The sequence below is a fragment of the Phaethon aethereus genome (genome assembly GCF_964289735.1).
Source record: "Phaethon aethereus genome assembly, chromosome: 1".
Taxonomy (NCBI): domain Eukaryota; kingdom Metazoa; phylum Chordata; class Aves; order Phaethontiformes; family Phaethontidae; genus Phaethon; species Phaethon aethereus.
This window is the reverse complement of record NC_138575.1, coordinates 45,631,037-45,653,715: the sequence shown is the minus strand read 5'-3', so window position 1 is coordinate 45,653,715 and position 22,679 is coordinate 45,631,037. Positions and strand designations below refer to the sequence as shown.

The 22,679-nt window shown below is 36.6% G+C and overlaps 1 protein-coding gene across 1 annotated transcript in view; it reads right to left on the bottom strand.

Moving 5' to 3' along the window:
• Window positions 1-22,679, bottom strand: part of PTPRQ (protein tyrosine phosphatase receptor type Q) — a gene marked incomplete at both ends in the record, with an annotated part of 146,358 nt that overhangs the window by 99,082 nt on the left and 24,597 nt on the right. The window contains 10 exons of the mRNA XM_082008794.1: window positions 463-609; window positions 2,724-2,852; window positions 6,631-6,880; window positions 8,322-8,521; window positions 10,613-10,682; window positions 14,121-14,347; window positions 15,185-15,296; window positions 16,217-16,377; window positions 19,073-19,333; window positions 20,888-21,050. Of these exons, the coding sequence (XP_081864920.1) occupies window positions 463-609; window positions 2,724-2,852; window positions 6,631-6,880; window positions 8,322-8,521; window positions 10,613-10,682; window positions 14,121-14,347; window positions 15,185-15,296; window positions 16,217-16,377; window positions 19,073-19,333; window positions 20,888-21,050 (1,720 nt within the window). The remainder of the gene's footprint in view (window positions 1-462; window positions 610-2,723; window positions 2,853-6,630; window positions 6,881-8,321; window positions 8,522-10,612; window positions 10,683-14,120; window positions 14,348-15,184; window positions 15,297-16,216; window positions 16,378-19,072; window positions 19,334-20,887; window positions 21,051-22,679) is intronic.

Genomic DNA, 22,679 nt, shown 5'->3' with positions numbered 1-22,679 from the left:
GTGGCTCTATTCGAAACTGGTATGGGGCCTTCGATTTGGTGAAAATGAGTCAAACAAGATGTTTAATAAGAAACATTGAGGCCGAACAAACCAATCGCGGGGGAATCCTGCAGTGTTCTTTCTCTTCCACTTGCTGCCATCTAACGGGTAAGCGGGGGACCTGCAGCTTAATTACTGTACCTAAAAACAACTTTCATTCAGGCAGAAACTGTTTCACAATCACTGAAGGCTTCTGATCGCAAGTAAATTTAGCGACAGTGTATGAGCTCGAAAAAAAAGAGAGAGAAATAAACCTACATAATAATTTTTCAGCTAATTTCTTTCATTACCTTATTATCCATCTCTTAAGACTTACAGCACACTCATTCTTTCCTTTACAAAGTACATAAAAGGCTTTGAAAGGAAAACTGAAACCAATTATCATGTACAGGTCATTTACTTCATTTCTTTATGTTTACTTACCATCTGAAGGAGTGAAAACTGTAAAGTGAGTCTTCGGTCCCACCCCAGCACTTGTCTCAGCACTGACGTATATGTCGTATGTTGTAAACGGCACAAGGTTACTAAATACAAACTTATGATCTTTTGTGCTGTTATCCAGAATATGACCTGGAATGAAAAATGAAGAGATTCTAGCTCAAAAATAAACACTGTCCATTATTTGCTCACACTATATATAGCTACTTTCCAGGATGATGAACAATGAAAAGCCAAATTTATTTCTGCAAGAGCTAGCTTGGCATCAACCTCACTGGAAATAATACTGAATGTCTGAGAACATCCCCAAAAACCATCTCAATGGGTTTTAAGAGGTGGGGATTTTTTAATTATAAATTTGTTTCTATTGCTTTTCCTGTGTGGTACCATAAAAAACCATTAGTATACAGCTCATTTACTTCTTACTTAACTACACGCAGTTATAGAACTCTTTAAACATAAGTGTCAGAGTTAAAAAAAATTACAAAAAACAGAAAAAGAGACTTATACAATTGACTGTATACTATATAGGGATGGAAATCCTCCAGAAATCTTCAACAGAAAGACAAAAAGGTAAAGGTAAGGTAAAGAATGATTTGGATATATAAGCACCCTAATTCACCTGTGAGCTTAGCCTGTCATCTCTCTAAAAGAGTGAGGAAAGCTGATTTCCCCCATTAAGAATATCTGATGTGAATTTCATTGTTTATTCTTCCTCATGAAGTGACTTTAAAACTATTAAAAAGTCTAATAATGAAAAGTATACATAACATTGCTTTCACATATTCATTCTTGACTGGCAGGGACACTAGGAAATCAAGTGTAAGCAAGTAATCACAAAACTAAAAAAGGAATCATAGAATCATTTAGGTTGGAAAAGAACTTAAAGATCATCGAGTCCAACCATTAACCTACCACTGCCAAGCCCACCACTAAACCATGTCCCTAAGCACCACATCTACATGTCTTTTAAATACCTCCAGGGATGGTGACTCAACCACTTCCCTGGGCAGCCTGTTCCAGTGCTTGACAACCCTTTTGGCGAAGAAATTTTTCCTAATATCCAATCCAAACCTCCCCTGGCGCAATTTGAGGCTGTTTCTTCTGTCGCTAGTTACTTTGAGAGAAGAGACCGACACCTACCTCGCTAGGACCCCCTTTCAGGTAGCTGTAAAGAGCGATAAGGCCTCCTCTCAGCCTCCTCTTCTCCAGGATAAACAACTCCAGTTCCCTTAGCTGCTCCTCAAAAGACTTGTGCTCCAGACCCCTCACCAGCTTCGTTGCCCTTCTCTGGACACGCTCCAGCACCTCAATGTTCTTCTTGTAGTGAGGGGCCCAAAACTGAACACAGTATTTGAGGTGCGGTCTCACCAGTGCCAAGTACAGGGGCACGATCACTTCCCTACTCCTGCTGGCCACACTATTTCTGATACAGGCCAGGATGCTGTGGGCCTTTTTGGCCACCTGGGCACACTGCTGGCTCATATTCAGCCAGCTGTTGACCAACACCCCCAGGTCGTTTTCCGCCACACAGCTCTCCAGCCGCTCCTCCCCAAGACTGTAGCGTTGCATGGGGTTGTTGTGACCCAAGTACGGGACTCGGCACTTGGCCTTGTTGCATCTCATACAATTGGCATCAGCCCATCAATCCAGCCTGTCCAGATCCCTCTGTAGAGCCCTCCTGCACTCCAGCAGATCAACACTCCTGCCCAACGTGGTGTTGTCTGCAAACTTATTGACATTGCACTTGATCCCCTCGTCCAGATCATTCATGAAGATAACCAGAACTGGCCCCAATACTGAGCCCTGGGGAACGCTGCTTGTGACCGGCCGCCAGCTGGATTTAACTCCATTCACCACAACTCTCTGGGCCCAGCCATCCAGCCAGTTTTCTACCCAGCAAAGAGTATGCCCATGCAAGCCATGAGCAGCCAGTTTCTCCAGGAGAACGGCAGTGATGTCAAAGGCTTTACTAAAGTTTAGGTAGACAACACCCAGAGCCTTTCGCTTATTCAATAGGCATGTCACCTGGTCATAGAAGGAGATCAGGTTGGTCAAGCATGACCTGCCTTTCATAAACCCATGCTGACTGGGCCTGACCACCTGATTGTCCTGTACATACCACGTGATGGCACTCAAGACAGTCTGCTCCATAACCTTCCCCAGCACCAAGGTCAGACTGACAGGCTTGTAGTTATAATAAAAATAGTAACATCAATTGAATAAAAACATCAATTCAAACTTACCAGATGGTCCATAGAGCTCAACTCTGTAACTAAACTTTCCTGTTACTATGGTTGGTGGGTCCCACATCACTGAGAAAGACTTTGCTGTAATGTTGTTTTTGGCCAAATTTTGTGGTGGGTCTTCTGGAACTTAAACAATATTGGAAAAAGTCTTTGAACATAAAATTTATATGAGGATTTCCAAGAACCACATATCAGACAAATAATTTGAAATATAAACATTATATATTCTGAAGGGAAGCTACATTAAAAGCACATCTCATTATACTGACTTATTTTTATTTCATTTCTTTTTTAAGGTAATGCTCATAACAGGTATCAAAAGACCCTGTAGTATGCAAATAATCCTTAAAAGACAAAGATGGCAGGTATTCTACTAAGTTTAGCATGGACTTCATCATGATATAGATTACATACAGAAGATGCTCAAATACAGTTGTGATGCTCAGCAATACTGAGCTCATATTGAGTATGTTTTTCTTCCTTGAAGAGGTTCTTTTTTCATATAGACAATACTTCATATTGAAGAATTCTGTCTGCACTAATGATATACATTACTATCCAAAAAAGGTAAACCTGGAACCAACTAAGCTTGTAAAAACATTGCATACTTGAATAATTTTCTGTTTTCATGAAATTGTTCACATAAATGAAATGAAACCCATACTCAAGCGATTATGGAATCCACTCCCTGTCCTTTCTAAAGTATATCTTGCTATCTTGGTAAGTTAATGAGAAATTACTATTGAGATGAAAATCTGAATCCAAAGACAACTAAAGGAGGTGGAATTTTTTACATCCATATAGAGTAAAAACAAACCTGATTTTCAAAGATGTAAACTTACAGAAACTGCTTGGTATAATTTTCTACAAAAATCAGCTCTTAATATGTCATGTGTGAGATTTAAGCCAATATGGAAATATAGACTGATCCTATAAACAAATACGCTAGCCAAGTACATACTATTCTTAAAAAGTACTATCGTCTTTTGTAAAAATTAATACACAAATTAAAGAAATTTTAAATCCTGTAATTCCTAAAAGATATGCTATAGATTGGTCAGTAGTGACTACTTAATCATTCTTAGTTACACAAATTGCATCAGCTACAATTGCACATAATTCTGAAGCATCATCTTAAGAGTACACCTTTTTTTTTTTTTCCCCCCAAGGTCTAAATCTTTTTCTCTTTGTAGAAGTATCCTCCCCTTGACAGCCATCCCAGCAAAGGAAATATTTGCATGGTAAGTTTTCAAAAAAAATATTCAGAGTGAAGCATTTTAAAATACTTTAAAGAAGTGGCCTCTTTTTCAAAAATCCAAGTGAGGAAAATATAATCTTTGTCAGGAACACAGGAGAGCTTCAGCATGGCTCTGAAAATTATGGTTGGAGGGGACAGAAGTAATTTTCAGCATTTTAAAATGGAACATCAGTGAGCTATACAGTAGGGACATAGATCACCTTCACTTGCGTGGTGAAACGGGCCTGAAAAACAACTCCTTGTCATGCTCTCGTGTGAGCAGGAATGTGATATTTGAAATAACATGCTCTCCATCCTCCCACCTGCTATCACAAACTATATTCTATCAATTCCCCTCCCTCAAGCCTCATCTCAGACACTCCAGTGGAGGACCGAAATGTGAAGTTTTGGTCATACAAGAAACTGGTAACTTGGAGGACGTGGCTAGTGTGACACCAAAGAGATTCTTGTGAGTAGCAAACATTTGGAGAAGGGAAGTGGATTTCAGTAATTACAGAGAAACTGGATGATGGTGCTTGATACTGGAGGGGGGACCTGTTACAATAATTGCAAAGAAATGCTCCTAAATCATGATTTTGCTATATAAATAAGTACAAACATTAGCATGTAAAAACATCTTTCCCACCGAAGCAAATGAAAGGTAAGAAAATAAGGAGGCAAAATGTCTCTTAACTCATAATGCCTTCCTAACGACTCACCAACCAACTCTACAGCCAGCCAGGTTCCGTGGCATGCAGGATTCACAGGGGAGCACTTTAACAAGCACTGGAATGCTCATAAGGTGAAGATCTAATAGAGGTGGACCCAGAAGCTTGGGTGGGTCAGTGTGCTGCTAAGAGGAAGGACTTGCTGCGGCCATGAGGGTGACTGTGGATGTGCTGGTGGTTCTGGGCACACCACACATGCACCCACACAAACCAGTAAGGCAACCTCCCTTTTCTCACACCATGCTTTAATTGGATGAACCCTGGCTGTACAGGCACCCGGCAGGCAAGGACTGAAGATCTTATCTTTCAAATAGCTGACATCTTTCTATGTATTTGGCAGAACTAAATCCCATTGCATAAGCTTTTAATCACTTTCCAGGGTTTTCTTATTACCAGTGCACCTACCCTAGGATGTTAACAGGATGAAAATTAAACTGGAAATGAGCTCTGAGATCATTAGAACAGAAACTATGCAACATTTCATTAACCCTAGACAGAACAGCAAACTAAGGAAATTTTAATTCTAGTAAAGCATGAACAGTGCTAGGAGAGAATTAAATTTCTTTTCATCCTAAGAGTGCTATGAGTTTGGGATGTGTGAAAGGGGAACCCAGTTAGCATCAAACTGTGTGTCATGGTTTAACCTGGCATGTAGCTAAAACAACCACACAGCCGTTCGCTCACCCTCCCCGCCCCCAGCTGGATGGGGGACAGAATCAGAAAAAAAAAAAGGTAGAACTTGTGGGTTGAGACAAAGACAGTTTAATAGGACAGGAAAAAATAAAAAAGAATAATAATGATGATGAAAGAATATACAAAACAAGTGATGCACAGCACAACTGCTCACCACCTGCTGACCAAAGCCCAGTTAGTTCCTGAGCCGCGGCACCTCCCCAGCCAACTCCCCCAGTTTATACACTGAGCATGATGTCGTATGGTATGGACTATCCCTTTGGCCAGTTTGGGCCACCTGTCTTGGCTGTGTCTCCTCCCAGCTTCCCGTGCACCCCTCGTCTTCTCGCTGGCAGGCCAGAGCATGGGAAGCTGAACAGTCCTGGACTTCTCAGCAACAACTAAATTGAGCCGATAATGTACTAAATGTATCATTTAGTACATTATCAGTATATTATCAGCGTTATTTTCATCCCAAATCCAAAACACAGCACCATACCAGCTATCAGGAAGAAAATTAACTCCTTCACAGCTGAAACCAGGACACTGTGTCAGGCGAAAGAATGATGTACTAGCAAACAGGAAGCCAGAATATAATTCCTCTAGAACACTTTTTTGGTATGGCTCTATTAATAATGTTGCCCACGACCTACCAAAGCTATTATAAATCTCCTGCTCCTGGACAACCTTCGTTTCCAATGGTAACTTCTCAGTGCATTGCAGATAATCCAAAATCAACTTTCCTAGTGTTTAAAGATTTCTTCAGCACTGAACAACTTTCTGCAGTAGGTCGAGATTGAGGAACCATGGGACAAGAGTTTTCTTTACACTTCTTATGTTTTCACAAAGGCAAAGAAGATTTAAGTGCATTGCTATGCACACAATACACATACTGTTTGAATACCATACCTGACACCTTTTTTCTTTGTCTGTACTTCTAATTCTCCTTCCACTGTGCCATTATTTGCAGTTCTTAAATTATCCTCAGTTTTTCATAAAATTTGATCTGTCCTGAGCATCCTTTGGTGTCTTTGACTTTCAATAATAACTGAACTCCCATTCATTGTACATTATTAGATATATTAACAGTTATATACACTTTCAGTTGATTCCATTAGGTAAAATTAAGTAATCATGTAAATACAAGAGCGTGATACAGATAAAGACAGATTCGGACTGAAGTACCTTGCAAAATAACTTCAAACTGGTATTTTGAAGTTTCCATATAAATCTGAGAACTTTGTTTCCATTTGAAAGCAGTATATACCTGATTCTGGTGTCCGGACAATTGCACTGTCAATGTAACCTGCTTCAGTGGTAACTGCAGAGACTTCAAAAAGATAGGTGGTATATGGCCTGAGGTTAGTTATAACAAAACTAATTGGCTCATTCCAAACAGAGGTCATTTGACTTGGTCTGTCTTTACTTGGTGTAACTGTAGCCCGTGAAGGAATTGTGGATTTGCCAAAAGTAGCTGAAGGAGTGGTAGTACTCCACAAAAATGATTCACTGTTATCCTACAAAGATAAAATATGACATATGATAAGCTGCATCTATAACCTATAATTGTAAACATATGTACATCAAAAAAGGCAGACCACCTTTGAAACAAAATCATCCAAAATTGGTTCCCCTTTTTATACTTCAATCTTCAAATTTACGTTATAATTTCATTGGTTGACATTGCTAGTACATCTTGTTAGTGAGAGTTTTAGAGTTTCCTGCCTTATCCCAAAAGTTCTCCAATCTGACTGAACAGAAGCAACTCTCTAGGATTCATTTAATTATTCCCAGATTTCATTTTAGGCATTCAGTCTCTCTGTTAAAAAGTCGTCCCCTGTGAGGTCCTTCCACATCAGATGTATGTTATATGTATGTATACATATATAGCATTCATATATCCATAGATAACAGATAAGACCAGACAGGGGTTTCCTAATATATACTGACAGGAGACACCTCTGAAAAACTGCTGGACATTACATTAACCAATGCTTATGATTCAGTAGGTGGCAGTCTCTCTTCTCAGTTCTGAATTAAATCAGCCTGGTGTTGGGAACCTTCGCAGTGCCTAAGATATCTTCCAAATAAAATCTGAAACCAAAGTCCTGATAATTGTTATAATTTAAAATTGCACTTTTCATTAAGTACTAAGCCTAGCATCTGGGGGAAAAAAAAAAAAAAGAAAAGAAAGGGAAAAACAGTTGGGCAACTTGACGTCCAAGTAATCACAACACTGCTCAGAATAAAGAGGAAAAGGAGAAAAAACACTAGAAAAGTGTTCTAGAAACACTAGAAAATAGAATTTTTTTCAAGAAATTCTGAAAGATGTACATTGGTTACAGGTTTGAATTCAATGAACAGTCAAAATTCAGAAACTTTTCAATGAATGCTTATTTTAAGAACAACTCAGACTACAAACATTTTTTTAAAAACCACTCTGCCAATAGTGGGTCTTTTTATTTTGTTATAAAAAGTACTTAAATAATGTTGAAATGTGATACACAGAATAAAGCATATGTTTAAAATAGAAAAAGTTTTATCACACTATATCTAAAAATAAGATATTAACATTACACTATGTCTGCACTGACAAAAATATTCTTGCCTTTTCTAATTGAATGCTGTAAAAAACACAAATAAAAAAATGAAAGCTGAAAAAAACTCTAAATTATCCATTTCATAATTTTCTGTTAAAAGGACATTAAATGGACCCTTTCTTAACATTTTTACTTTGATTAAACTTAGCTTTTCAAGGAAAAATATTCCATTTAAACTATTTTGTACAAGAAAGGTTTTTCTTCAACCATTATATCCTGCCTTGGGCCTAAGTTTGTAAAGTATTTGGGATTTTTCTGAAAAGCAAGTGTCCAAATTTTTCATGTCTCAAAATTCAAATGTAAAACTATAGTCTGCGGCTTAAGTCTATTTCTAATTGAAAAGGTGTATAGCACTTACATTACATTCTGGTAACCTCCCAGACAGAAGGTCTTCTACTTTAACCAAGACATCTTTCACTACAATTCCACTTCTTGCATGTTTCACACTAATCTTGAAACTAGTTATCTTTCCATTTGGTTGCCGAGGGAGAAACCAGATCAGGTTTACAGCTGAGTAATTTAAGGCTTCAACTGTGAGATTCACTACTTTACCTGGAGCTTGAAAACAAAACAAACAAAAGCAATAAGATATACTTTTCTTCTCAGCACTGGAAAAAAAAACAACTTCCTTTTTTTTTTGTTTGTAATGCCATTTCTAGCTTCCAAACCCTGAAAGAAAGAAATAACAACCATTCACAAACACATGTAAAGTAGCCGATATGCAATGAGCTCTTTTCCATTCTAGTTTAAATGAGAAATATAATTATTTCAGTCTCATAATAATATAGTAATTGTTTTGGTCAACTTAAAAATATTCTCACTAGAAGCAACTCATCTACTCTGTCAGGAGTAGCAAATTTTGCCCTCTTTTGTTTGTTTAAGAGCACATGACAGCACTGGGTGTTTTATTTCATTACCTGCATCGTCTTTTCAGCTAGATATAGATTTTCAGTATCTTTAAATAGCTCAATTTAATTTGAATATTCACTATTACTACAGAAACAGTGTTCTTTGTATCAGTGACAGTTTCCAGGTCCTTTTCTCAAAGCACCTGTATTAATCACAGCACAAAGGAATGGGATGCAGAATCTAAATGAGATTTTACAAGCTATATGAACTTTCCTGACAATTAGAGCACTGTAGCTCTCTCTTAGTCCTGTCTGCATGGTACGGGCAGTAGAATTTCCTGCGATAGCTAGCCTTAGTACTAAGAAAAGTGTTATGCTGCCTTAAAAATGTACACATATACAAATGTCCACAATTACAGATCTTCCACAGCTGAATTGAGACAGATCCTCCAAGACTCATATTCAGCTGTTGCTTAGGCTCTGCTGAAGATTTGCAGACCTCTCACCCTCTGCCCCCTCCTCCCAAACTACAGCCTTTATATTTAAATAATTATATCTTCTGGCTAACTGTCCTACTTTAAACTGTACCTCTTCATCTTCATCAAGATGTTGGGGTTTCTTTAACCACCAAAGCAGGAGTTAAAAAAAACAAAGTTGAGAAGGTAAAAGTATAAATGTAGTATCAGAACTCTCACCTAGAATATGAAGAAACCTTCCAATTATATTTATAACAAGGGATTTTCACTTTAATAAAATGTAAGCAAAAATGCATCAAAAGTAAAAGGCTAATAATTTCCTCGTATGGAGAAACGCTGATGACTCTGTGAAACATGAGTAAATAAAGCTCCTGGAACTAAAGTTTTCTACCAACAATAACATACAAAAAAAAAATAGTTAAAACCAATGATTTTCATAGCTCCACATGGCAAGTTTACTAGCCCTTCTCATATTTGCTTTCATTGGGTTATCTGATGCAGAGTGACAATTTCCTGACACTAACTGAGATGTGGCACTCTGCGGTTTGCACAGCTACAGAAACCAACCAGGCGTCAGAAACCAACACAGAGGGATGATCCCTGCCATGGCAGCACAAATTCTATATTCCACTAAGGCTTGTTCACTCTACTATAACTGGTCTGGTGCCAGCTCTTCAGCCAAGGCTCAACTGCTCCTGGAGTGTGAGCAAGTCTACAAACACTAAATTAATAAAGATTATGCAAATTCAAGCTATAATTATAATTTCTTAATCTTCAAAACCATCAAGTCAAATTTTCATTTCAGCCATGTATTATAGTTTGTTTGTTGGGGGGATTTTTTGCTTCAGAATTAAGAAGTAAAAAAATCAGTAAAATACATTCTGTGCTGGGCTTTGTAGAGAAGGCACTTGAGACTAGCACTAAGTATGGCTTGACATAAGTAGGCAGTACCAGAGCTGATCCCACAACAAAGTCTGTCTCCTAGTACCACTGCAGGCAACAGCAGATGGGTCCACTTGATAGGTAGCTCTGCTGTCCTGTGACCTTGCTTTCTGGAAGCAGCCTACCTAGAAACTGGCATAGGAAAACCCCAAAAGATACAGACTTTGCATATAAGAAACCCCAGTATGTGCACACCCTAAATGCTGTTGCTAGCAAATAGGACAAAATGCACCTTTTCCACTCAGTGAGACAATAAGAAAAGAATTAGGATTTTGTTCTAAATGCATCAGAATTTGTTCAAGTATAAAAAGTGCCATGGATACTTTATTTAAACAAATTAGAGCAGTATTAATTAAAATAATTAGCAGCTTTATTAAAATTACCACTTTCTGCAGTCTGAAAAAGAAAAGGATTGCTAAATACTCCAACACCAGCACTGTTCTCAGCAGCAACCTACAGGAAAAAAAAAAGCCACATTAGAGAATCTATAGGTTATATAGTTCCAGGGACTATGAAAATCTTAAGGATACACAAAGATTCACCTTCTAGCTTTTAAACTATAAATATACAAATAAACATGACTTTTATAGCTATATTGTTTAATTTATACTCAACATTTACATGTGAAAAAATAAAATGGGAAAATTATGAAACAATTGGGAAACTGAGAAAACCATGTCTGAATATTCATACTTCAAAAGCGCTTAGTCCCTATTTTATGCTAAAGTCAACAGCAAGAATAACATCAATAACACTCCTTTTCCTTACCACAACTCACTTAAGCCAGCTTCCCCATTCCTATTTTACTTGTAGTATATCTTAAAAGAGTAAAAAGGAAAATAAGTTCTCTTTTATTTCTTGAACTCCTGAAGGATAGCAAAAGCAGGTCAACCTCCCTTAGAGAGAAACCCAAGGAAAGCATGTCTTTTGTCAGAAAGGCAACAGCTCAGGGAACTATGGATGCGTTCTATGGTGGATGTGTGTCAATGCTCATGATCATAGCAGAGTCTTCCCATGGAAGGGCGGTACATTGAGGCTTTGGTAGAATTTATGGACATAGATAAACACAACAATGATGTTATTTGATCTTCAATATAGGATTTACTGACAATTCAACTCAGTGGTGGACCATGGCATGCAATACTTACAAAGAAAGAGGAATGAAATCTGACTTCTTATTTTGAAAAGTGACAAAGACACCAAAAGGTAAAACAGGAGTAAAATTCCAACAGTGATGGTGAGAGGTGTGTGAAAGAAAAAAGCTCTCTAGCAAGGTTAAAGCTGGCAGAGCCAGTGCTAGGGAACAAAGGTAAGGCAGTGGTGCTGAGGGAGCTGACTGCAGACTGTGGGGAAAGCAGGGGGAGAAGGAGGAGACGTGCAAAACTATGTGTGGGTCATAGTAGCAGTGACAGACAACACGCAGGGGATAAGAAAGGGCAAAGAGAGTGGAAGGAGCCAGCAGGTCAGAAAGGAAAACTGTTCTAACCACTTCTCAGGACTAAACTGTGCATCTTTCAGAAGACTGTAAAGCTATTTAAACAAAAGCACTAAGCCACACCAGACAAACTAACAGCACAGAAATACCAGGTAACACAGAAGACTTAATCTAGGATATAAAGGGATGCATATGCCTACAACCACTTCCGAGTGCAGCGCATGCTCTGCTTCGTGAAGGAGAATCTGTATCACTGGCCAGCTCCTTCCTAAGCCATACAAACACCCCTATCTGTGCACACACACCTTATGACTCCAGCCAACCCTACCTACTTCTGTGTCTTAGAGAGAATGAATTGAAACATCCTTAAGCATCGATGAATTCTACAGTAATTGCAACAGCTGAGGAAAATCTTCAGGGGGTTGAAAATTCTGATAGTATTAAAATTATATTATATAAATCTAAAGGTATGTCCTCACCTGAACACTGATTTTTTTTGTCATCTCATCTCAAAGTAGGTATTGTAGAAAGGGTCCAGAAAGGACAACTAGCATTAAGGCAGGCATGGAAACTCCTGTTTTGCGTGTGTAGTTTCAAAAGAACTCAAAGTTACTAAGATGTAAGTATGCAAAATTTTGCATGGCAAAGGTGACCGCTACATGCACCAACTAGCTTTGAAGAGAAATCGGAGTAAATGCTTACACAACATACTGTTAGCTTCTAGAGATCACTGCCACAAAGAGACATTATAGAAAAATACTTGGGAATATTTTAAAAGGACAAGTTTACTATGCAGATAACAAAGTACTATCCAAAGTTCAAGTAGTTGCAGTTCACATTTGGAAGGAGTATTAATTTTTATGCTTTGAAATATAATGTTGCTACTAATTATAAAGTTTAGAAAAAAATCTCAAGTGCATTTTTTACAAAATTATCAATTATCAGGTGTCCAAAAATCATCCATAGCTTTCCAACATTTAACAAATTTTCACTTGTAACTACTGTTTCTTTAAAAATGTTTTGGGGTTTTTTTTCATTAGATGTAAAGAAAGTAAGACTGGGCTGTTAAAAACAGATTGGAAACCCATATTCAAAGCTTACAAGTTTTGTTGAACTGTACCATCACAGTATTTACTAGAAAGAATTTAACAACAGGACTTAGCCAGGTACCCTAAAACAATACAGTATTTCCACCTATGCAAAAATCAAGAGCTACTTATAAGTGACACAACAGATTCCAAAAATTAACCACAGGAAAGAAACTCAAAAAGAACCACAGGAAATTGCTCAAGTGAAGGAAAACATGGAATGTTTCTTTTTGGCCACATCTGTGAGGTAGAAAAATTGTTTGCACCTGCATCATTATTGAATCCATGAGGTTGCTTGTGGGTCAGGTAGTCAGGGTGCCCACCAAAGCAGTAGGTAATATAACAGCCCTCAGCTTGCCAACAGACTTTTATTGACTCATGAGAAAAGCCATGTGGTCCCTGCTAGACAGAGGCTATTGAGTCACAAGTCACTTTCCTAAGATCAATGTTTCAGGCACCAGCAACAGGAAGGATTGCCTCCCATATATACCAATAAAAGGCAAATCATTGCTAAGTAAAACAAATTATTTAACATGCCCCACAATTTTCCCATGGAAGACGCATATATGGAGCAAAGAATAGAACTTGCCAAACCTTTAATAGTGAATCCCACACAAGTGCTACTGAGGTACTCAGAATTACAAACTGAATTCTCTTAATAAATTAATTTATCTGAAGAGATTAATCCGTTTAGAGTTTAAGTAAACAAATTCCACCTATAAAAGTCATGAAAATACATGTACCGATTTTGGCAGTAGATATTCACTGTGAATACCTAGTCAATAAAATTTATGGGAAGGGAATGGAAACATATGACATTTTTGTATTTCAAGACATAACTCTAGGTAAAACTCCCAGGCTTAGGGAAACCAGGCTAAAATGTTTACAGGCTACATCTAAACAGATATTCAGGCAAGAGAAGTCCTTCTTAAACTAATAAAGTTTAAAATCAAAGAAAGAATTATGTACCTACATGCTTTTCTGGATCTGGCTGAGACAATTTAGAAATCTACGTGTGATATCCAAAATGCACCAATGATTTGAAAGGTTAAATCTCAATGAAGATGAAGGATTTAGATGTTTTTGAAAATTCTACCCTTTGCTTTTTACTTTCTACCACATAATGCCATGTGTCAGTAAGAATATCAATAGAAGAAACTACAGTTTAGTACAATTTTGGTTGGAAATTATTTAATGTAGATTTAAAAACCACTACTGTAAAAAAATACATGGCTAATACATTTTGTTATATGGCAACAGTAATTAATCAAGCTCCTTCAGAAAACACTATATGCACCCACCATAAACTCACACAATATACAATAAATCAGAATTCAAAATACTGAAAGGCATTTGTAAAGTTTTTACCGTAATTTCGTAAGTCGTTCCAGGGTTAAGACTGGTAAGAAGAACTTCCAAACTATCTGGCTTTGTTCTGACCTGGGTGTAAGCTGTTTGCATCCACGGGCAGACCTCTTTATATTTAACAATATAGGAGAGAATTCTCCCATTTGGATGCAGTGGCATATTCCATGACAGCAGAATCCCAGCAGAGCCCACTCTTTCACCTGCAAGGAACACGGGGGGCCCAGGATCTAAAAAAAAAAAAAAAAAAAAGTAACTGTTTTTTTTATATATATATGTATATAAACATACACACACAAATACACACATATAAAACAGTTGTTAATTAAGTTTGCAGATAATGGAGACACCTTCACAGGTTCTATAAAGAAATTAAATCATCTGCCAGCATAAACCAGTAAAACTACTGAAAACTAATGTACTGTTGAATAAAAAGCTTTTTTTTTGCCTAGAGTCCTGTTACAAAAATGATTAAATGAATTTTGGAACACTGGGAATGTAAAAAAAAAAAATGTAAAAAATGTAAAGCTCAAGATCTTAATAGAAAAAACAGAGTTTAATGCCAATTTAATACTTGAGATATTCTAGTGTGCTTAATTTCAGTTCCTTTCCCTAAAACCATTCAAAACCAAACTGTACTCTCTTACAAAACATGTCTGATTTTTCTGAAATGTCTCCAAAGTCTACCAGTATACATATAAAATGGGGTACGGATATTGCTATATGACACAACAGAAATGTTTCAAAAGCTTATAAATTGTTTCCCTTTATAGCTTTTTTTTTTGGTGTGTTTTTGTGGGTTTTTTTTTTAAATAGTCAAGCTAATGGATGAATACAACTACAGCTCACATCCCGGGCTGCTGCTTAAAAATATCTGAGAGAGAAACTCTTGTGCTCTTATAGAACATCTCAGATTCAGTGTATCTTTTATGGTTACAGAAGATAAAAAATTCTAATGACTGTTCAGAACTGATTATAATTTCTCAGATACTACTGTGCCTACAATAAATACAAAAAAGCATCATTTAAAAAAATCAACAAAAATTCATCAGTCATAATTAACTCACTTGTCACATTTGTTGTCACTGATCTACTTGCAGGTGAACTGTAGAGTGAAGAAGAAACTGCAGAAACTGTAACATTGTATGTTGTTCCAGGAATGGTATTAGAAAAATGAGCCTGAAATAAGACATAGATTTAAGTCTTTTATGAAGCATCATGAAATGAAAAAAAACAACAACCAAACCCCAAAAGTTTAAGCACTGTATTACTAAAAGTGATCTGTTTATAAGCCTTTAGAAATGCAACAGTATTTACAGCATTACGTTAGCTATAGTATTTTACCATCTTATTTAACTACCCTCCATAAGATTTGTATAACATTCAATATTAAAGAACAACAAAATTAACTATTAATTTTATCACCGAATCACCTATCAACGTATCTATAGAGGTTTTTCTGTATCATCACCGTTATCAAAGTACATATGAAGCATTATAAAATTCCCTTTTGAAAGAATAAACACAAAAGCAGCCTGAAAAACTTACAAGTTTCTGACCCTTAAGCTAGCCCATCCTTCGAAATAGACATAATTAACAACTTCTTAGCAAGCATTTATATAAAATACCTGTATCTTTGCAGTTCCAATAAAAAACAAAATCAAACCAAACAGAACAACCATTATTTCTGCTAATAGTATTATACTTTCCAGAGAGCAGAATCAAAAAGTGCTCCTCTTTCTTTTTGATGGCTTAGCAGTGAAATGTTGCCTGCATTAATGATTTAAGCACAGATCTTCCTGGCAAGTACACAATTAATGAGTCTGTATTACTCAATAGCTCTGCCCTTCCTTTATTAAACTATTCATGAACCCTTGGCTGACTGGCTGTATCCTTCTAGCAGACTTTAAAAAAAGTAAATTCACTACCTGTGGTTAGGTAACAAACTCTGGATGCTGAAATTTGCTCTCAACAATTTTTCCTTAATACTTTAATTTTCATATTTGCATTAAATAGCTATGGAGGCAAGCTTGAACTCCTCATCAGCACAGTGCATAAGGAAAAGTTGGCCATGCAAGTCCTGTAATAAAAGCACATACTTGATACTCCCTAACTCCAAGATCTAGGATAACAACAGAACCATGATCAGGAATAAGATCCACGTGAAATCTGTCTACATGTCCATACGGTAGTCTCCAATACAGTGAAAAAGAATATGATGAAACATTAAAGAATTTAAGTGCTTCTGGCTTTGCAGGTTCTGAAAGAGAATTGTGAAATAAAAGACATTAACTTAAATGTTCCACTTTGCAAATACATTAATAGTTACAACTGAATATAAAAGCATCCAAGAACAGTTTACTTCCTACATGAAAGATAATTGCTAATTAGCCCGGATACAGCAGTATATCATACTATAGCTGTTATACTATCTCTGAGACTTGGTTGATAATCTCCAAGCTATGCTGTACAGGCATCCCCATCCGCACAGAGCAAGCTCAAGTATCTCTGCCCACTGTTCAGTTAAGAAAGAATCTCTGCACAGTCCTGGTGCTTCTGCTGTCCTCAACCTTAAAGCTAGCACTACTGCTGTCCTAACTAGTGCAATTGTTAAAATTCAAGATATGCTTGTACTGTTGCTAGCCACAGGGTAGTTAACTCTTTATGACTTTTCCTGTATTTGGAATCCCAGTAATTCCATGAAATCTAGAGAGTTAAGACCCCCAAATTTGGATGTTTTACTCCTTTTATTACAGGCAAGTTTTCACCCTACCTCTGTCAAACCATCTCACTTTCTTCTGCCTTTAAACACAGCTTTAAATCTGTATCATCCACTCAAAGCCTAATAATGAACAAGATTTTAGCTCCTTCAATAACTCATTAAAACATTATCTACCTTTAATATTGTATAATCTTCTAGTATTGTTTATACACTAATATGACATTCAGACTGTATAGTATGATATCACTTCTATTCTCAAAGAGCTCCACTCCTTTCATATTTACTATTAATCTGCTTAGATTATGTATCTTTCATGAACTCTTTACACTGACTATCCAAAGTTGCAGCATCATCTCAGATTACTGCAGTTTTGCCATCAAATAATCTATCTGAAATATCAATATATCCAAACATTACCTTTAGATTTTATATTCAGTCTGTATTTGTCTTATATGTATGATTTTTAACTTGTCGCTTAATTTTAATACTAACAGAAAAAAATTAATAATACATGTGGAGGTGTGCAAGTGTAACTGAGAGCATGATTTCTTCCTTTTAATATACTTTTATAAATTTTAAGTCCTATTGTTATCATCAATACTATTATTTCCATGGATGTCAACATCCTTTAAAGCTGGATTTTATGCTTATAAAGGTCTTTTTATACAGACCCATGATCAATCTCCAAGTGTACAGTTATCACAATACTTAAGTCATCTCTTTACCTCAGTTGAATTACTTCTGACTCGGCAGCAGAAGATGGAAGAGACATAAAAATGTCCTCATGGAAAGAGAAATTTAGTCCCACGAAGCTAATGCTCTTCCTACTATTATCCCATGACTAAGAATTACCCTTCCCACTGATGCTGCAAAAAAGCCTCAGTTCTACTCTTCTGCAGTTTTAACAACATCACCAGGGAATGGGTATGTGAGTGGGGTTCACTCGAGCCTCATTGCACCTGCTCTTCTACAGTCCTCCTCTCTGTTTCATGCACATGCACACACATTTCTTACCAGCAGTGGTCAGCATATTTGTATGTACATAGCCAGTACATTTATGTAAAGCGTAATCAGAACGATTTGCTGTAAATTTCACAATTTCACCTACAAAAATACTACTTAATGTCTGCAATATATATTCTGAGTGAGTGGATTGTGGAGCACAAATAAAACAACATGTTAATTTTTCCAAAAATTAACCATTTTATATAAACCAGCAGGCTCAGCATGGCAATGTAATCTCAATACATTTAAGTAAAAAGGAAGCACAATTAGGTCAACCAAACGGACTTGAATCTCCTCTGTATTAGAAAAAAATACTAATTGCAATTAAAGTGTTATAGCATTGTGGTCCTACTTTAAACTTTAAAAGAAATACAAAAATTTTTTTCCTATTAATTTTACCCTCAAGTCGTTACCTCAAAACAAATGCAAGGATTTTCACCCCTATGTCACTTTTTCTAAAGGCTCTCTTTGACCTCTTGCTTCAGTCCCCCTGACTATGGCAGAAGCAGCAACAGTTGGTCAAGCACTGACCCCAAAAGCAGACATACAAATGTCACGAAATTTGGTCAAAGCAGTCAATCAATGACAACATCCAACACTTTTCAGGTCTCTCTCACACCACCATGTCATTGCCAGAAAAAACCCTATAAAAAGTAGTATAAGAAAGTAGTAAAATAAATTGGTTGAGGCAGCGCTGGTACATCTTTTTGCTCTTTAAGTTTCATCTGTATTTTACATTATTACATTACAGTAAACTGCAGACACATGTGCCAAAATTGAGATTTTAACCCACTAAGTTTTAATGACAAATATAAAAGGAAACAGTCCTTGAATAAAATAGTTTCCAATCTAAAGCCTTAACTCTACAAACATTTGTAAACCTGTTTACCTTCACTCCCTGCAAAAAAACTACTGAAATCACATAAGGTAAAATTCAGCTCATGCATAAGTCTTCACATAGTAAGACCTGAAAAATAATGAAAATACTAAAAATGGTCAAAAGAAATGCAACACAGCTAAAGAAATTATGTTTCTGGTAGCGTATCATTAGATGCATATAGCATAGGGTATAAATAATGTATGTCCACAATTGCAGCAAACTATTATATGCAAGATCTCTTGAAAATCCAATGTTATTCCACAAAGTGAGATGTACAAAGCTAAACGTACACTGTTATTGACAGTTACCATTCACAGGCAAGACGAGAAAGCAAGAAACCATACAGACCTGTTACAATTTCAATGAAAGCAGAAGCTCCTTCAATATTTCCCCTTAGTCTTTGCAGTGTGAAATTATAAATGCCCCCAGCAGTCAGGTCTGTAACACTGAAGTCAGTCTGTGCTCCTGGAATCCTGAACTCGTTTATAAAGGTGTTGTTTGATAAAGATGCTTTATAAGAAGTGAAGTTTGTTTTGGTTGGATTCCACATTAAAGTTGCAGAGGAAGTATTTACCATTTTTAATGCCAAACCACATATCCCAGCTGGTTCTATGGTAAAAATTATTCAGATTAAAAAAGAAAAAATTAATGCATAGTCCTCAAAATATAAGAAAAGTACCATCTTTTACAAATAAATGAATTTTATATAAATGATCTGAGGGTTCACAATATCATGAAATATTCATACAAATTTTAGAAGTATGTTTGTATGGATATATAGTAAACAGTGCCATTATGCTGCACAGGGTAAAACCTGGGAAGTACCTCCTGTGTGCACTGTAATTTATAGAAGAGAATTCCAGACTTATCAAGTCTTCTGTAAGAACAGTAACATTGCTCACTGGTGAGACAGAATAAGAATTGAACACTTTGTAAACAGGAGTAGAGACTTTATTCAGTTAAAAGTTTTCTAAAATACATCATTGGCCATATAATTTTAGAAAACTGTTCATCTGTTCACTAAAGGATACACTAAATCGCACAGTCTCAGTGATTATCCCTTTATTCCTTTTGGTTTTATTAAGATTCTTAAAATCACAGAAAATTATTTACAAATAGCACCTCCACTAATCTGTGCAGCACAGCTGTGGTTAGAAAAGAAAAATGTTTGCAGTACTCCTAAAAAATGAATCTTCCAGATTATTGATTTATCTTGCTTTATGAAAAATACTAATTAGCATAACCCCATTAAAGGCTGGGAAAAAATCCTAAAGTTTTGCCATTAAAATTATAATCTCTCCATAATCTAGCCATTTACTGGCTGCATCTACAATACTCTTGAAAATATTTGCTTGAGGATAAAAAGCACCTTCAGGAGCATGATGATGATTACTCCACTGCACTTGTCATTAGAAAGAATCTGCAGGACTAGATCTTTTTTTTTTTTTCAGACATCCACTCACCTTTGAATAACTAAGTGTGAAGTTCCTTGACTATTAACTGGGTTAAGGAGTTAGAGACCAAACAAACCACAGAAAATCCATCAAAGAAGGGAGGAGGCCTACGACATGCATGTGTTTAAATCTGGAAATTCATTTATTTTCTGATTACATTTAGCTGCTCTTTATCTGCTTTGGCAGTCCAGAATCCAATATAAATCTATGCCTTCAAATCTCTGCCACAAACAAACTAACTCTCCTCTTTTTATGCTGTATCCCAGGAGCACTGGAAATTCCTCTTACTCTTTTAAGAGTTCTGTGACTATGTACAGGAGCAATCCTCCAATTTTAGACCATGGCCTTGTAAGAATTTAAGAGATGCAGAAACAATTTTAAACAAAATGTAAGGTAATTCTTAAAGTATAGAACACTATTCTGGCAAGACCTTATTTTGCTAGAGCTGGAAGAATTTTGTGAGTCCACCTCTTTTTTCAAACAGGTATCTGCAACTATGTCTAGACTTCTCAACTTCAACTCAGTGAGTTACATACAAGGCTCCTTTTTAAACAACTGTCACAAGAGAAAGCAGAACTTGCTCCCTCAAGTTAAATTTTCATTTTGAACTGTGTGAACCTTTTCAGTCACTTACATACCAGGATTTAAATGTCTCTGAATATTTATTGTTTTTTAAATAGAAAAAAGACGTTATAAGGTATTTCCTTACTTGTGATGACTTTTTTCTCCACAACCATAGAGGAATCCAAGCCTTTAATTGTCCTTAACTGAAACAAGTATTCTGTCCCAGAGGCCAGATTTTTCACTACAGCTCTGCTATCATAAACTGTTCTGATAAGCAGCTTTTCGTTATTCATCAAACAATATGAAAGCTATGGAAAAAAAGTAATTTCTTATATCAGACTATTTCATTTAATAAAATTAATGTTCAGAGTCTCAAACTACTTGTTTTTATAAAAATATTTACAATACCCCCCACATTTGAAAGAAAAAAAAATCAAGAATATGGCTTAAGTCATATCATGTTCCACAAGGTTGATCCACTACTCACTCTAAGATTCCTTAATAGCCCAGTGGTGAAAGCAGTGACTTTAATCTTTAAAAGTAGATGGAGGAAGCGAGGTTAAGTCATGGCTTACATGTTTTTGGAGGAACAACAATAAAGGGTACTCTGACTGCTCAGTCACACAGCTGTGCTGACGAGCTGTACAATTAACTACAAGATAGAAAGTATAGGAATAGCCAAGGGGTAGAAGAGCAGTCTAAGGATTAATCAACAGGATAATTATTTTTTTTTTTTATTCTAAAATGGAGACATCTCTGTACCTTTCTGGAAAAAAATAAAAACAAAACCAAAACAAAACCCCAAACAAAATCAAATAAAACCAACCAACCAAAAAACACCCAGGCACTGTTCAGAGCTGAGATTCTGAAGAGTCCCAAAGCAACCCAGCCACTCAACTCTACTCACTGGTATACCTTGAAAACACACCGGTTTAGAGCCACTGCAGAGAATAAAAGTGCTGGAGATACTAAATAATTGAAATTTGGGCACTTAACTCCCAGAGGCTCTGAGGACTCCTTCTGACCTCCCAGACAACTCTAAGGTGAAAAAACAAATTCCTGTGATAGCCTTTTCTGTGGACACAGAAAACCGTTACTGCAGACTGTTTCATATCTGCACTAGTGAAAGGCAAGATGCACAGTGTGTCTGCCCTGCAGAGGAATGCTCTAGACAAGCATCTCCAGTACACACACATTGGTTTCTCAGGCATGGCAGTTAGTACGAAGACATCAAGAAGGTTTGCAACTGCCTACATCAGTGTGTCCTGTCCTGCCACCCGTTATTTCCTCCAACTGAAGAGGAACATTCTACACATGGCAGTGACCCGAAAGCATTTTGGTTCAGCTGCTATTCATTTGGGGAGGAACGATCCAATTCCCCTCTGTATATTTTGCCAGCACAGTATGTGTAAACACACACTGAATATTGGAGACTGTCATCACCTTATTAGAATTACAGCACTTCAAAATGTTAGAAGCAAAGCTATAGATTAAAGATTTACATCTAGTATAAACAAGTTAGGAAAGTACCTTTTGTGCACTCTTCACTTTACAAACTACAATATATTACAAGTTGTTGAGCTGGGATAATTAATTTTAAATGATTAGTAAAACGATCCTTTTTATGCAAGTGCACCTTACTAAGCAACCAGTCTACTGAAGCCGTTCTCATTAAAGATTTAAAGATAAGTTCATTTATTCAGACAAAGCACTGTCTAATGTGGCTGCTTGCTCTATGAGATGCTGAACAATAATACTGGGCCATAAAGATCAATATTACAGATTACAATTACTTTCCACAGGATGGTAAAAATAACCTGACCACATATACAAGTATATCTGAACTGATTCAAAACATGGACAAGAGAACTGAATTTAATTTTAAAATTCAAATCCAGGCTACATCAGCAAATTGTGCTGTGGTAGGTTAACTGGCT